Genomic DNA, 14,811 nt, shown 5'->3' on the forward strand with positions numbered 1-14,811 from the left:
GGGAAGTACACCTTCAGACTGATATCTGCTAACTTCTCTGTAGCAGAGGTTTTGTTTTACTTCTTACAGCCTGTCTAGCAGTTTATGACAGAGAAACCATGACAGAAGGCAATCAACAGGTCCACGGTGGTAAGAAATCCCTTCTACAAACGTAAAATCTTTCTTATCAAGGACTAACCTGCATACTTCTAAATCATCAGACCAGTCATCATACAACACTGGAGGCTTCTGACCAGTGTCAGTCACTGCGGGCCCTGCCCCAAAAGGTGCTCCACTGTCTGGGGCAGCCAGAGCATCACTGCCAGAGCCTGCCTCCGCAAAGCAGTCCTCGATGCCTTTACTGCGCCCGAGGCACGAAGATGCAGGTTGCCCATCTCTGCAATAGCTTTTCCCTTTGCTTTTTCCACATTTTCGTGAGGAAATCCTTGCTTCCTGAGACGATGCTGAAGACTGTGATTCCTTAAGCCTTGGAATCCTTCTTCTGCGATGATTTAAAGTAGGATTCTCGGGGTCAGATATGTCCTGCTTCTTTTTCCCCGCTGTCTCCAGAGTGACAAGTTCAACAGCATTTGAAGACCCATCCTGGTTACTGCATGATCCCTTATTCCTTCTCCCTCTCCTGGTCATTCTGGCTTTTTCCCTTGCTCTCCTCCTAGCCTGAGCCCACTGACCTTCATCTGAGGACGATGATGAATCAGATGCATTCCAGCTGGATTTTGCAGCCTCGGGATGTAATTTGCAGTCTTTCCCCTTTCCTTGCTTTTCTGCATGCTCACCATTGTCTCCAGTCTCTCTTTTCCGCCTAAACCTTCGTTTCACTTGTTTCTTACCAGACTCCCTATTAGAAGGGGTCAGCACCATGACTGGGGTTGCATGTTCAAGTTCATCTTCTGACAGATCATGCAAAGTAGTAGATCTAGACAAAGCGGTAAGCAAAGGAAAGGGGTGGAAATGGTATGGATGGGTGGAAAGAGAAAAAAAAAAGGATGAAAAGGAGAACGTGAATTGTGGTATGAAACTGAAAAGCCAAAACAGAAACAAAACAGATCACAAGAAAAAAACTGAAGTCTGTGAAATTATGGACAGTGTTACGCAGAAGCAAGAACTACATACACTACATATTACTTAATAAAGGCAATAACAAACATCAGTCTGATGTGATACATTTTTCTCAGCACATACCTACAAATGTCCTGAGTGGAAGGGCAGACAGACAATCGTGACTGACTCCTGGGAGCTGTTCCTGTTGTAGGGCTGCTTGCCTGTTGAAATAAGTTAGACAGTTTGGAATCTTTGTCCATGAAATACATTGCAGATATTTTACTGCTTTGCCACATGATGACAAAATTAAAGTAACTGCTGCTGCTGCTGCTGTTCATAGCGTACTGCTGAACAAATGCAAGTTCAAAAATACAGGAAGCCTGACCAAAAGCAAAACCTGTTTGTGGAACTAAATATGACTGAAGTGTTTCAGCTGTCATTTGCTCATGACTACTTCTTGCCACTGTTTGAGGAAGCAGCTTTCAACATCTGAGATTTCAATTTGGTTGCTACCTACCGTAAATGTCTGATGGGAAGGGATGTTGTTTTTATTTCACGCAGTCAACTCATGGAATCACAACGATTCCTTTCAAAACAAAATAAAGGGCATTTACATAATGCTGAGTGATGAAGAGCACAAAGTAAACCTATGCTGAGCAGACTGATGAAACATCAAGGAAATTAAAGTATGTTCTAAAAGGTTTTTAAGGCAATTCCATCTTCAAGAAGAGCAGAAAAATATCAAACTGATGAGCCTGGAAAGACCAGTGTGAGGGTTGCAGCTCTACACAACTGATCACAACTGCAAACAGTGGGGGAGAGAGAGAGAGCAGGTTTAGTATGTAACATTTTGCTCTTAAGACTGTTGCTACAAATTGCAAACTCCGTGGCTCAATACTTCTGCTGCAAACTTATTTTGAGGGTGTTAACAGAAAACCCTTTCAATCTGTCTCACATTCTTTCAGCAGCACGGCTATATGGAATCCAAGTTCTAATCCACGGCTTTGTGATTCTTCACTCACCTGGTACAGTATTGTGAGGAAATGTATAGCATTCTTAAGGCTGTACCATTCCTGTAATTCATAAGGACGTTAACTTTCTGTATGGAACTCTGAGCCCCTGTGAGTTCCACCACCAAATGGAGACAAAATAATGCTCTTATCAGGATAGCATCAGAGACTAGACAGCAGTGCTTTTGCATTCAAATAATCTAGCTTTAAGAATTCAGGCACTCCTATTTACCTCGTCATGTGCTATCACAAGACCAAAGGAGCTATGAAAATGAAACTAACATGAGAAATCAAATCGGTAGAGCATTCAGGCACAATATTCAAAAGGTATTTCAATGCTTTGGACCACCAGGCAATGGAGGAACACCAGAACGTCCGCAGAACGAGTATCAATGAGGGAAAACAAAAAGTTCATACATCAAATCTCCTTTTCTGCAAAAGCAAAGTATCATTACACGTTCCCTGAAGGGATATGATTACATACACTATGAACAAGTGGTATATGCATAGCTGGGTATGTAATCTTTTCCCCCTTTAGTCTCTGTGACCTGTTAGACTCTGTTTGAAGTGACTGGGCAGACCTTAATCTGTTTGCACAGCTACTTAAAGAGGAAAGCTGACACAGACACCAGAGCTCCCTCGTTGGACTACATGCTGATACAGTTTGAAAAAATGCCCCTCCAGATAAACAGCAGGTGAAAGACAGCTGAAGAAATCCAGCCCCTGTCGAGGGTACAGTACTGAATTCATCCCTACTTCCCCTTTTTTGGGTTGTTACTTTATTTTTTTTTCTTTGCAGCTGCAGGACTTTATCAGTGCTTCTCCCTGGATCTGTGTTACATACAGCTCAAGCTTGATCTTCAGTAGTGGTCAGGTTATGCCCACACCACCAAGGCAAGCTTTGCCCTTGGAATGGACACGGAGAACATCAAAACAGCACAATAACTGTACTGTAGTTCTGCACAAGTTCAAGACCGTTCCAGCAGCTATTAAGGCAGGAAGTCAGCCTAGCAATTCTTGGAGACAGGTGGAAATCTAATTATTTTATGAATTGATTGCTTAACTCTTAGGTTTCGCTCTCGGCTGCACAGAGGTCTGGCCAGTTTCAGCCCTGCTCAGTCACATTTACTTTCTAGTTCCCCTGCACTGGCATCATTACGTTTTGTTCAGCTGCACATAACTCAGAGCACGGTTTCTTTTCTTCTAAAACAATTTTCAACACATTCCTGAAAAACGAATGCTTTTTGCTTGTTTAATCCCTCCTGGAGCAAACCTGACATCTGAGCAGGCAGAAGGGTTATGTGCAGATTGAATACTCAAAAACAAAGCAAGAGAACTCCAACGTGCTGACTTATGTATGAGATAACTCAGGTTCTCAGACCTGAATGCTCTGTTCAACAGGCTTCTACAACTTCTAAACACAAGTGTTGGTTTTATCTACTTTACAATAGCTTCTAATGGTCAGGTGAGCTATGCAGTGATATCCAAAACTGAAAATGTTAGTGTTTCTCACAACCATTTTCTGATGTATACTTAGGATAACAGCAGACCCTTTGTGCCTTGCAGGCACTGGGGGGTCTTATTTTACAAATAATTCCAGATTTCTCTCTCTAAACTCAACAGAAGTGGAAGGACCTGTTAAAGTCAAGTTTGCCACATGAACGTAATCACACTTAAGGACTTGTTTTGAATAACACGTGAATTTCAGCTCGGCTGGAAGACCACTCCAGAACTTTACCCCAAATCTCTTTGCACTTCCACCCCACCCACAATCTGACAGCACGACCCGCGCTGACACAGCAAAGCACTGCACACATCATTAACTTGCTGCCACCTTGGACTGCCTGATACACCGTGCTTCCACAGAAAGCAGCACTGAACAAGTTCATCACCCCCACTCAAAATATACACTTTCTGTTTTGCAATCATCTTTAGTGCTGGTCTCGGTAACAAAATGCAAAATTCCATATGTGGCATCAAGTTTATTTTACAGGTCTATTGGTCAGACCACGATCATTTGTATACGTTCTGCTCATATGTATCCATCCTGCTAATGAGCTCTTATGGGAATGTATATAGAACAGATGATGGAAGCAGTCTCAGGCACGCAGATCTTATTGTCAGTACTGCTGTCACACTGCTATATGGCTATTTAGCACAGTGAACATTTTCAGATACTGCATTCACTGCATAGAAGGATCAGACTGATGCAGTGGACTGCAATTCCACTTGGCAGGCTGAACAATGAATTCCTTTAAAAATAGTATTCCTTGAGCTGACGTCTAGTTCAGACAGCAATACTGTGCAGCTCATCAGAATGGCAACACTAAACTAGCACTGTGCTGATTTTATCATAAGCAAATTATACCAGCAACATAATTAAGGGTGATAATTCCAAAGAAAGTTGTCTGACAATCCTATAAGCAAGGCATCTCATCTCTCTACGACATCAACACAAGAAAGATACCTGAGGGTAGCACCAACTCCAGCTGATTGGGTTTGGCAATTCAAAAATACTGTTAGCAGAGATTCCCAGTCACCACCTTCTGCTGTCTTGGCCAGTTGAGATGCATCAGGGATATGCAATCCAATTAATAAGCATGACATGGAGCTTATTCATAATTATTTTTGATATGTTCAACAGAAGTTGGTCATATGTTTTTCAAACACAGTACTGGTAAGATGTGGCATTTCCAAGGCAAGCAAGATAATCATTGTGTCACACAGTGGGAATCGAATGTCACCCTTGTGTCTCCATGTTAAAGGACTGCAGCAAAGACAGAAAAGGGGGGGACAGAATGATGTGCAACTGACAAAAAAGGCAGAATTGAAAACCCACGTTGCCTTGTAATGATGTTCAGAATCTGACAGAAGTTCCCAGTTGATAACAGACAATGAGAGTCCTCCTCACTGACCAACTACTGCGTAGCACTGCATGTTGAACCTAGTCCAGAACAGGGATGGATTCTCCTAAAGAGCCAAGGGCTCTATTTGCAACTAACAGAAGAGCTCAGTAAAGGCACGTTTCACAAGTGCAAAGCGTTCATATCTGAACGGAGTTAGGCTTCAAAATAACAACCCAGCTGACATCAAATGGCCTCACAGATACCCCCCGAAAGGTTAACGAATCTTCTAATGCCTCTGTTCTGAATAAGGAAGGCCAGAGGCATTTCAAAAAGCTGCTCAGCCTACAGCTTGGGTAGAAAGTCACAGAAAATTGGCGGAGGCAGGGCAGGCAGGGAATATGACTAATGCTTTTATGCTCACACTAAGCGTGCTTTATGGCAGCAATGCATCACAGAATCCTCCAGATCCCACCTGCTAATACAGTTAAAAAGCTGAAGCTTTATCCTATTAAAATAATGGTACCCCAAGGAACAGATACCTTAGAAGATTAGAGCAGTTTGCACAGCAATAAGGCTCAGCAGGAGATCCAGTCTGCATATTTACACTCGGAAACCCCACTTGGTGAACAGTGTAGCTTTTTATAGAACACATCAGTCTTCATAAACTTTTGTAAGTTTATGAACTTTTACGAGTTTATAAGACAATAAGGTAATTTCTCAGGTCTAAAAAGATCAAAAACACAGTTGAAATAACTCAGGCTCAAATCCTAACCTACAGCCAGGTGTATCCTATAACACGTCTTCAGGGATTCCATTTCCATTTGGAATTGAAACTTACGCTCTTTTTTTTCCCCCTCTCTTTGGTAATTCAGGATGGAGCTCCTGCATTCAGACCTAGACATCTTTACTGTCTGACTGATGGCTTTCCAGCAACCATTAAAGGAACTGGTAACTCAATTTGTTACGTTTACTTTCACAGCGAGGTTTGGTTTTGTGTTCTTTTTGGCACGCTTCTTCCCCAGGTGTTTTATTTCTCTCCTATCTTCTTTCCCCTCCTTCCACCAGTCTTTGAAGGCAAGGAATAAACACTGCAGCTCCGCAATAGTTTTGATTCATATTTCTCTTCATTCTTTTTAGGCATTATTGCTTTGTTAGCAAAAAATATTGTACAGTTCCTAGAAAAACTTACACTATTCATTGATTCACCGAATTATGCAACTGAAACCCCAGAGGGAGCTGCTCTTTTTGCAAAAGGTGCAGAGCCCTGAAGCCAGCAGCTTTTGACTGTGTGCAAGGAGCTCAGAACAAATGTTGCCCAAGGAAAGGTGAAGCAGAAAACATGCACCTCCTCACTACTGGACTGCAGAGTTTACTTCCAAAGCAGCCAATATCAGTATTCACTGTTTGTGCTTTTTTTCTTCCAAAGACAGTACGCATTTCTACATATCCCTCCACCTCCAGGACATAAAGCCTCAAAATGGGGTTGTAGTGAGCTGGGGGTCGGCCTCTTTTCTCGTGTCATTAGTGATAGGACCAGAGGGAATGGCTTCAAGCTACGGCAGGGGAGATTCAGGCTGGACATGAGGAAGTATTACTTTTCAGAAAGGGTGGTCAGGCACTGCAATGGACTGCCCAGGGAGGTGGTGGAATCACCGAGCCTGGGGGTGTTCAAGGAAAGACTGGATGTTGTGTTGAGGGACATGGTTTAGTGGGAGCTATTGGGAACAGGTGAACGGTTGGACTGGATGATCTTGAAGGTCTTTTCCAACCTTGGTGATTCTATGATTCTATGATTCTAAAATATTGCAGTATACTAACTAAACAGCTTTCAATCATATGGCATTCCTGCAATTCTCCCATGTGTGCACATGTGAGGATATGATCATTATATTCAAACAGCCTGGTGTGCCTATGTAATATTTATTTATTCTGGCCCTACAGAAGAAAGAAATCTAAATGTCCCAGAGCAAAAGAGCTGAATAGAGAATATTTATATGACTAAGCCAAAAGATGGTGAAATCCTAACACACCATTTTAAAGAACAGAAGACACCATATTTTTTGAAATACAAAAAGCCTCAACTTTAAGCAAAAGAGTAATTTTCATAGAATCATAGAATGGCCTGGGTTGAAAAGGAGCACAGTGCTCATCCAGATCCAACCCCCTGCTGTGTGCAGGGTCACCAACCCCCAGACCAGGCTGCCCAGAGCCACATCCAGCCTGGCCTTGAATGCCTGCAGGGATGGGGCATCCACAGCCTCCTTGGGCAATTTTATATCAGTGCAGATGTAAAGTTTGCTTAATTGGATTGGTGGTATACATTTAGGAAAACTCAGTTTGGTAAGAATTATGACTTAAGAAAACAGAATCTGTACGACATATCACACTGTTTTTCTGCATGCGTTCCTTTTCAATAGAGCACTAATTTAAAACAGGGCCAACCATATCCCAGAACAAACTGAACATGTATTATCTTCTGCTGGTTGGGCCCTGAAACTGAGACACGCTTGATGTAATTTTATTTAGAAGTTCATATGTCAGGCAGCCGTAGGTAATTCTGCAGTCATTCCTTTCATTAAGCTTACTGCAACTAGAGAATGAATTCCATGGACAAGACACAAAGCATTGTGGTGTCAAAGGAATCACACATTTGCATATAATAGGAAAAAAAATCAGCAATGATTTTAAGTTGTTGCAGCTCATTCTCATTTTTGCCTTTTCTGCTCTATGTTTTGATGAACAAAATACTTTTCACTTACTTGCTTGCTCTTTATTGTTATTTTCAACAGTAGTAGAATCATAATGAGAGCTAAGAGCTAAGCGAGTCTCCACCTTTGAAAATAATGATTTTGTTTATGAGCAAGAAGAATCATTTAGATGACTAAGATAACATTTACACTCAAATTTTAATGCCAGTTTTGTATACATTGTATTATTCATTGTAACAGTGCTTTTAAAGGCTGACATTTTGCACTTTACAAGAGCAAGGACTTGTTTGCTCTCGGCTTATTTTCTTTTTTAAAAGCTCTGTGCTTTCGGTTCTGTTAAGACTGAACATTACATCAACCTTGTATCAACTTACTGGGTTATTTTAAAATAAAGTTCATTAGAGTAAACTAGGAGTTACGCTTTGAAAGGGCTGAAGAAAAGGAATCCATGGCAATCTGAAGAGAACTGCCATCTGTGAGCGGTGTCAGAGTGGCAAAGAATAGGAAGAATGGTGTAAGCTGATGTGATTCTAGCTGTACAGTATCCTGTATTAAAATGCAAAGGGCCACACAATTACTCTTCAGGATTCAATCATGCCACAGTTATCCTGGAGTAATCCTCTCCCAAAATCTGAGCAGCTCAAAACAGAAAACTGGCTGCAGTACATACTTCATCTCAAACTTGATATCATTGAGAGGAGCTGGACCTGACATAAGAAATCACTGCACACAGTGGAGACAAACATACAGTGGAACCAATCCTTACCATCTTTACTTTCTCTGTTGGTTTTCATATATTAAATCAGACTAATGAATGTCATGACAATGACTATTCCAGAACAGTCGTCTCACTGATGTAAATTAACTGCATTTTATTACATAGCTGCTTCAGAGACTGGTAAACAAGAAGTGTACTGACACCTGCTTTTGAGAAGCACTTGAGCTTAAACAAAAATTTGCTCCAAGTCTGAGTTTCACTGAAAAATAAGCCCAAAGCTACCAACAGAGAATTTGAAATATGAAATTCTCCTCTAAGGAGCTCTTGATTTGTACTTAACATGCAGAAAGATAATTACAACGTGCTAGAAATGTTTTTTCCATGATTTTAACACAACCAGGCAGCCTCACCAACACATACGAGCATAACTTCTATGGGCTGCAATTCAAACACAACAATTTTTCCACTAGCTACTCCCAAACAGAAAAATGAACCCACAGATCCTCATCAGACTAGATTTCCTCTTAAGTCACTTGCACATAAACAATTTACTGAGAAAAGCTACAATACACAGAACTAACCAATGGCAAATAGATAATGAACGAATGTGGGGTTTGTTTGTTTCTATTCATTTACTTAAGAGTTTAAACACACCTAGAGAAAATAATTCTAATTCTGAAATCCAGAGCGGTTCTTAAGAGTAACTTTGGGAGATTGGTGGGAGAGAAAGTAAAAAAAAAAATAAATTAAAACAGGAAAGGTGGTTCATAACACACATCCAGTACTTGTGTTTCTTTTATAATAGGTAAGCTTTCAAAGCCACAATCAATAATTCGGGCTCCATCTCATCACTGAAAGGTAGTACGAAATAGAGATCAGTTCCAAATACAATCCATCAATCCCAGTGCTAGCCAGGAAGAATGCCAGATGACCTGTTTATTGATATATTGAGTTCTATAGAAGAAGTGTAGGTTATTACCAGAAGTGCAGAACAAGCTGCACTTTCCTATACACTTTCCTAACCATCTCTGCTTGGAAAGCTAACTAAAGTATTTGCTTTTGGAATCCCAGGGCAGTTTCAATGAGGTGCAGGCTGAAGATAATGAGTGAATATCCCAGATGGATGTTCACTGAGGAGAGCCATAGCTGCCTGTCAGTTAGAAGCACGACAACAGAGGCAGAGTATAGAGTACAAAATCATGTGAGATTACTTTTAAAAACCTGCAATCAACTCAGTGGTTACCACATAAGTGGCCACAGTAATGTGCTGGAGAAGAACACAGAGATGGATGAGCAAATCCATCTGGAGAAATGCTCTCCCTCCCACTGAATAAAACGGTGCTGGTAAGGCACCTTTCCAGTAGTTGAGGGGAGCATATGAACAGGAGGAGGAATGGCTGTTTAAGAAGGTGGACAGTGACAGGACAAGGGGGAATGGTCTTACACTGGGACAGGGGAGGTTTAGGTTGGATATTAGGAGGAAGTTTTTCACACAGAGGGTGGTGAGGCACTGGAACAGGTTGCCAAGGAGGCTGTGGATGCCCCATCCCTGCAGGCATTCAAGGCCAGGCTGGATGTGGCTCTGGGCAGCCTGGTCTGCTGGTTGGTGATCCTGCACATAGCAGGGGGTTGAAACTGGACGAGAATTGTGGTCCTTTTCAACCCAGGCCATTCTGTGATTCTATGATTTAATGAATAACCTGAAAGGGCAAATGTTTCCAGGATAAATACACGCATATTCTCTTATCATACAAAAAAGGCATTTTGAATCAAGCAATACACAACAAACTAGATTTCCAATCAAGCTTCACTTGTAGGTATCTTCGCATACAACAGAAGCAGACTGAGTTAACTGCATGCATGAAAATCCAGCTCATTAAAATGCCACTTAAAAAGCTGCAAACACTTCCAAATAAGCATCTATACTGATTTCTGTAGAAAATACTTCAAAATAAATGACACCGTTGTGTCTCATATTAGTGAATATATACACATGATTTGCTATGGTGTAACACGGGCCACTGAAATTTACAGAAGTTGAAAAAAATATCAAATCCACATCATTTTACACCAACTACAACTACAGACATGCATTTAAAATTCTCACTGAAAATAACACATAGAATTGACTGAGATCAAGTTTGAAAGTATACATACTTCTTCTAAAAAGGCAAGCCAGGAGGAGATTCAGCCACATCCTACAACAGACTAGATATAATCACATTTATCCTTCCTTTTTGTTTTTCTTTTTAAATTCTTCTCCTCAATGTAAATGAGCAGAATCTAACATACACTTCGTTTCCTTAAGTAACAAATCTTTGCTTTTTAAGGTTCTGTGAAGTAAACATTTTCCTGTGCACCCTGCTGACAATGTTGTAGGGAAGGCAAAATATTGCACTGGAGGCAAAATATTTCATCTTCAGATGCAAACATAAAACATGGCAGATAAAGAGACTGGGATTCCAAAACAGTGAGTTTTGAGCTTTTACCTCCCCTAAATCTTGGCTTTTTGGAATAGATTTAAGCCATATTTAACCAAAGGGGTTCATACATAACAACTGTTATTATTTGAGTGGATGGAGCAGAGGGAGAAACATCAACAGGTAATTCTACCTTAAGACAAGCGTTAATGTAAAATTGAGCAACTGTAGAAAGAAGGCAGAAAGTGTGCACTTGTTATTTACTTACTATTCCTATGTATTACAGTAAGGACTAATTGTATATTTATACTTCAAGATGGATTTTACTTGGTAATCATACTAATATGCAGCAAAAAAAACCCAAAAAAACTTCATGTCTATAAAGAATAAATGAAAATACGTATATATAGTTGGATAGAGTACTATCTTGTACTTAATCCACTTTTCACATGCTTTGATTATCTCCTAAAGGCAATAGATTTCACATACCTTTGAAATATTACTTGATCGACTCGTGGAACGCCCTGGGGATTTGTCATTCTGGAAAACATAATTAGGAGATGAAAAAAAATTATCTCCTGCAAATTCTACCTAAGAAGAAATACTCTGTTTGTGATTGCAAATATGCAGTTTCTCTACTTTTCAGTTTGGTCACTGACTGTACACAGTGGAAGACAGTTCAACACCCAAACCATTACAGCACTCAGATGACTTACATCAAGACAGTGGAAAGATGCTCTGCAAGAAATGCACGTTAGCAACTAATTACTGTTGTCCTCTTTTGTTGGTGGAGGTGATTTTTTTACACAGCATTTTGATTAATGCATCATCGAGGCCTCTCATGAAAACAGCTGCTCTTGTATGAACAGAAACACAGTGTGACAAATAATGAAATCCACCTGCTTACACTGGACACAGACCTACTCAAACAGTTCAACTTACCATTCAGGAAGATCAAACAGCAGGATATGACTTTCTGGCCAGACACATTCAAAGAACAATAAAGTATAGCTACTGGTACACGTGGTTCAATTTAACATTCACTCCTCTATCCTCTCACCTCCACAGAAAACACCTTGCAAGAGTCTGAAATCCACTAATGATGCATACATTCAACAGCTACATTTCTACAGCACGACCTTTTTGTCTGCTGGCTTGTTTTTCCTCTGGTAATTCAAATGAAGAAGTGGAGCAATGGTACAATTACATGATCGATATTTATGCTTCTCCAGCAATCAATTCAGCATTTCAGCTGAATATATTGCTACTTCAGGTAAAAAATATTTTGGAAAGAATGTTCATTCCCATGGTAAGTTCATGTTATCTCATGGTAATTATAGAACTACTTTTCTCAGCACTGAAAATATAGGTTCAAGCACTGAAGAGAAATATTTATACAAACAAAATGTATTGTTACCTAGCAAGAGTTGAATCGGGTATCACTCATCCAAGACTGTTAGATTACGTACTGGGAGAGGGGCACACAAACCAAAGCAGAGTGTTCACCTTTGCAGTTTAATCTGCAATGCATGCATCCCTGTAGCAGGCAGACAAATAAGACAGTAATTCCCTATGTATATGTCAAGAAAAGCCTTCCATCTCTCCTCATCTTTCATTGAAAGAGTGAAAGAAAAATACAGGAGCTGCCCATTAAAACGTCTGAATTTCCTACACTTCTCATGCACATTTCTGCTCTACAAATAGGCATTTCCCTGTTAATTTGTAGCAGAGAACAGTTATGCAACGGCAAAAATAGAAAAACGAGAAATAAGAAAAAAAGGAATTAGGCAATTTATCAGCAAACAACTGTTTTTCTATTAGAACAGTTACTTCAACCTCAACCCCAGCAAGCAAACCCAAATGAAAACCAAACACGGTTGCACACTAATTTATTAGTCCCTACAGAAAATTTCAAACCTATTTGCTGTTTCATATTTATCTTCTATGTTTCTCTTCCTCCAGACCACAGGCAGCTCATGTTTTTGTTCCTTCCCTTAGCATCATCGATCTTTTATACAGGAAATATTAATATGCTGCACTCTTTTTGCTTTATCTTCGCTAGCAGTAAGCAGCACTACGTTCTCCTGCTCTCAAAAAACCAGCATCACTGAACTACTTGACCATGCATCATTCCTCATTTTATTCTCATATACAGGCTTCTTCTCAGGATTTAAACACTTTCAGGTGAAACTTTCAGAATATCTTCTTGTTGTTCTTTATTAATTCTTTCTGGAAAAGAAAAATTCAATTTATCAGGCGTTCATTCTGTCTTGTCCTTGAGGTTGGCCTTGCTTTGAGCAGGGAACTGAACCAGATGACTCCTCCTGACCTGACATATTCTTTGATTTTATTGTTACTTCTGTGATATATTATGCACCGTAGCTTTAGTATATATGCTTAATAAATTACCATTTTCTTATACTTTTTAGCCAACATTCAGTATATACACTTTTGAACGTCTTCATTTATATCCATGAAAAATATACTTCATATTTCTTGGTTAATGTTCAGAGAAGCTCAGATCTGACCTCAAAATAATCAAAGTTACAGACCCATGAAATTAATTCTCCTTTCACCATTAGGAAATATGAACGGGGTTCATAGTTGAGAACCTCCCTGCTGGAAGTATGCAACCTTTATCCCCCATCACTAAGACTAAAGAAATATTTTGCACTTTCTGACAGCGTAGTGAACTCTGGAAGTCTAACTTCCTCTCTTTTAATTGTCTGTCTTCTAAGATTCATTTCTAAATTCCGTCCCCTGGCTGCAGCTCTCCAGGATTTTCACACGATGCATTCTTCACTATGGCATTTATCTCCTCTACTTTAGTTACAACAAGCTCCAGATACTCCAAATTGCACGAAATAAACATAAATTGAAGACAGAATTCCTCACTCATGTTCATGTTGAAGTCTCATGATTGCTCGAACAAAGAAAGCACAGAATAGAACAGTTATGGAAAGATCTCTTGAAATTTTGTCCTTAAAGAATGCCTGTGCGCTTCTATTATAATGACTTATCTTTAAGAAATATATCATTAAGAACAACTGATTCATTTCCTTACCATCAGTGAAGAGGAACTTTCTGTACTGAAGAATGTTTTTCTTGCAGGCTTGCTAAACAGTGATAATGAAGATTGTTTTCCCACTCATTCAGTATTATTTTACGTTTGAGAGGTTATATCCAAGCGAGTAAGAGAAAAAAGAATATTTATTTTCTTTTCTAAACGTAAGAAATAATTGATCTCTTTTTAAGCAAATCACAATTTTGATACATTTTAAGGGGTTTATTCACTAAGAAGTTCACCAGTAACGACAGACCACCAACAAGGTCACTAGGCAAAAAGCCCACGCGGAAGGTTAATATTAGCAGACTGAGGGTCTGTACCATACACCACTGCTGTACAGAAACAGTTGATCATCACAGAAAAGCCAAAAGCACTTCAGACATGCCATTCTGTGAGAACAAATTAATCCAACATGACATAAAGCAGTTACCTAGAAGTATTATCCTATACGTTGCTTACTTTCCATACTATCTGCACAATATATAACATACATATGGGTAGAAGAGTAGCTAGCCATCTATGGCAACTTCCCTATTAGTGGGCTGTTGGGATGCCCTTCAGAAGAATCACACAGAGGTGCACACAGAGGTTAGTTGCCATATCCCCTGTGACTCCTTTTGCAAATAAGATCTCTCTGGCTATACTCGCAACACACAAGACCATACAAACCTCATGTTGGTACTTTGGCTGCAATAACAATCTTAGAATCACAGAACTGCTTGGGTTGGAAGGGACCCTAAGGATCATCGAGTTCCATCCTCCTGGCACAGGCAGGGCTGCCAGCTACTAGATCAAGTACCAAACCAGGCTGCCCAGGGCTCCATCCAACCTGGCATTAAACACCTCCAGGGGCAGGACATCCTCAGCCTTTGGCCATCCTGTTCCAGCACCGCACCGCTCTCTCTGTAAAGAACTTCCCCCTGACATCTAATCTAAACCTCCCTCCCTTTAGTTTTAAACCATTCCCCCTTGTCCTATCACTATCTACCCGTGTAAAAAGT

General features: G+C 40.2%; 1 protein-coding gene across 2 annotated transcripts in view; it reads right to left on the reverse strand.

Annotated features, from left to right (window-relative positions):
- MARCHF1 (membrane associated ring-CH-type finger 1) overlaps positions 1-14,811 on the reverse strand; it is a 208,633-nt gene that overhangs the window by 34,844 nt on the left and 158,978 nt on the right. For both annotated transcript variants that reach the window (XM_042870385.1, XM_042870386.1), the window contains exons 4-5: positions 11,233-11,283; positions 1,183-1,262 (exon numbers count right to left, since the gene is read on the reverse strand). In XM_042870385.1, the coding sequence (XP_042726319.1) occupies positions 1,183-1,262; positions 11,233-11,283 (131 nt within the window). The remainder of the gene's footprint in view (positions 1-1,182; positions 1,263-11,232; positions 11,284-14,811) is intronic.

The sequence above is a fragment of the Lagopus leucura genome, unplaced genomic scaffold (genome assembly GCF_019238085.1).
Source record: "Lagopus leucura isolate 7727_CA_CO unplaced genomic scaffold, USGS_WTPT01 Super-Scaffold_100004, whole genome shotgun sequence".
NCBI classification, from domain to species: domain Eukaryota; kingdom Metazoa; phylum Chordata; class Aves; order Galliformes; family Phasianidae; genus Lagopus; species Lagopus leucura.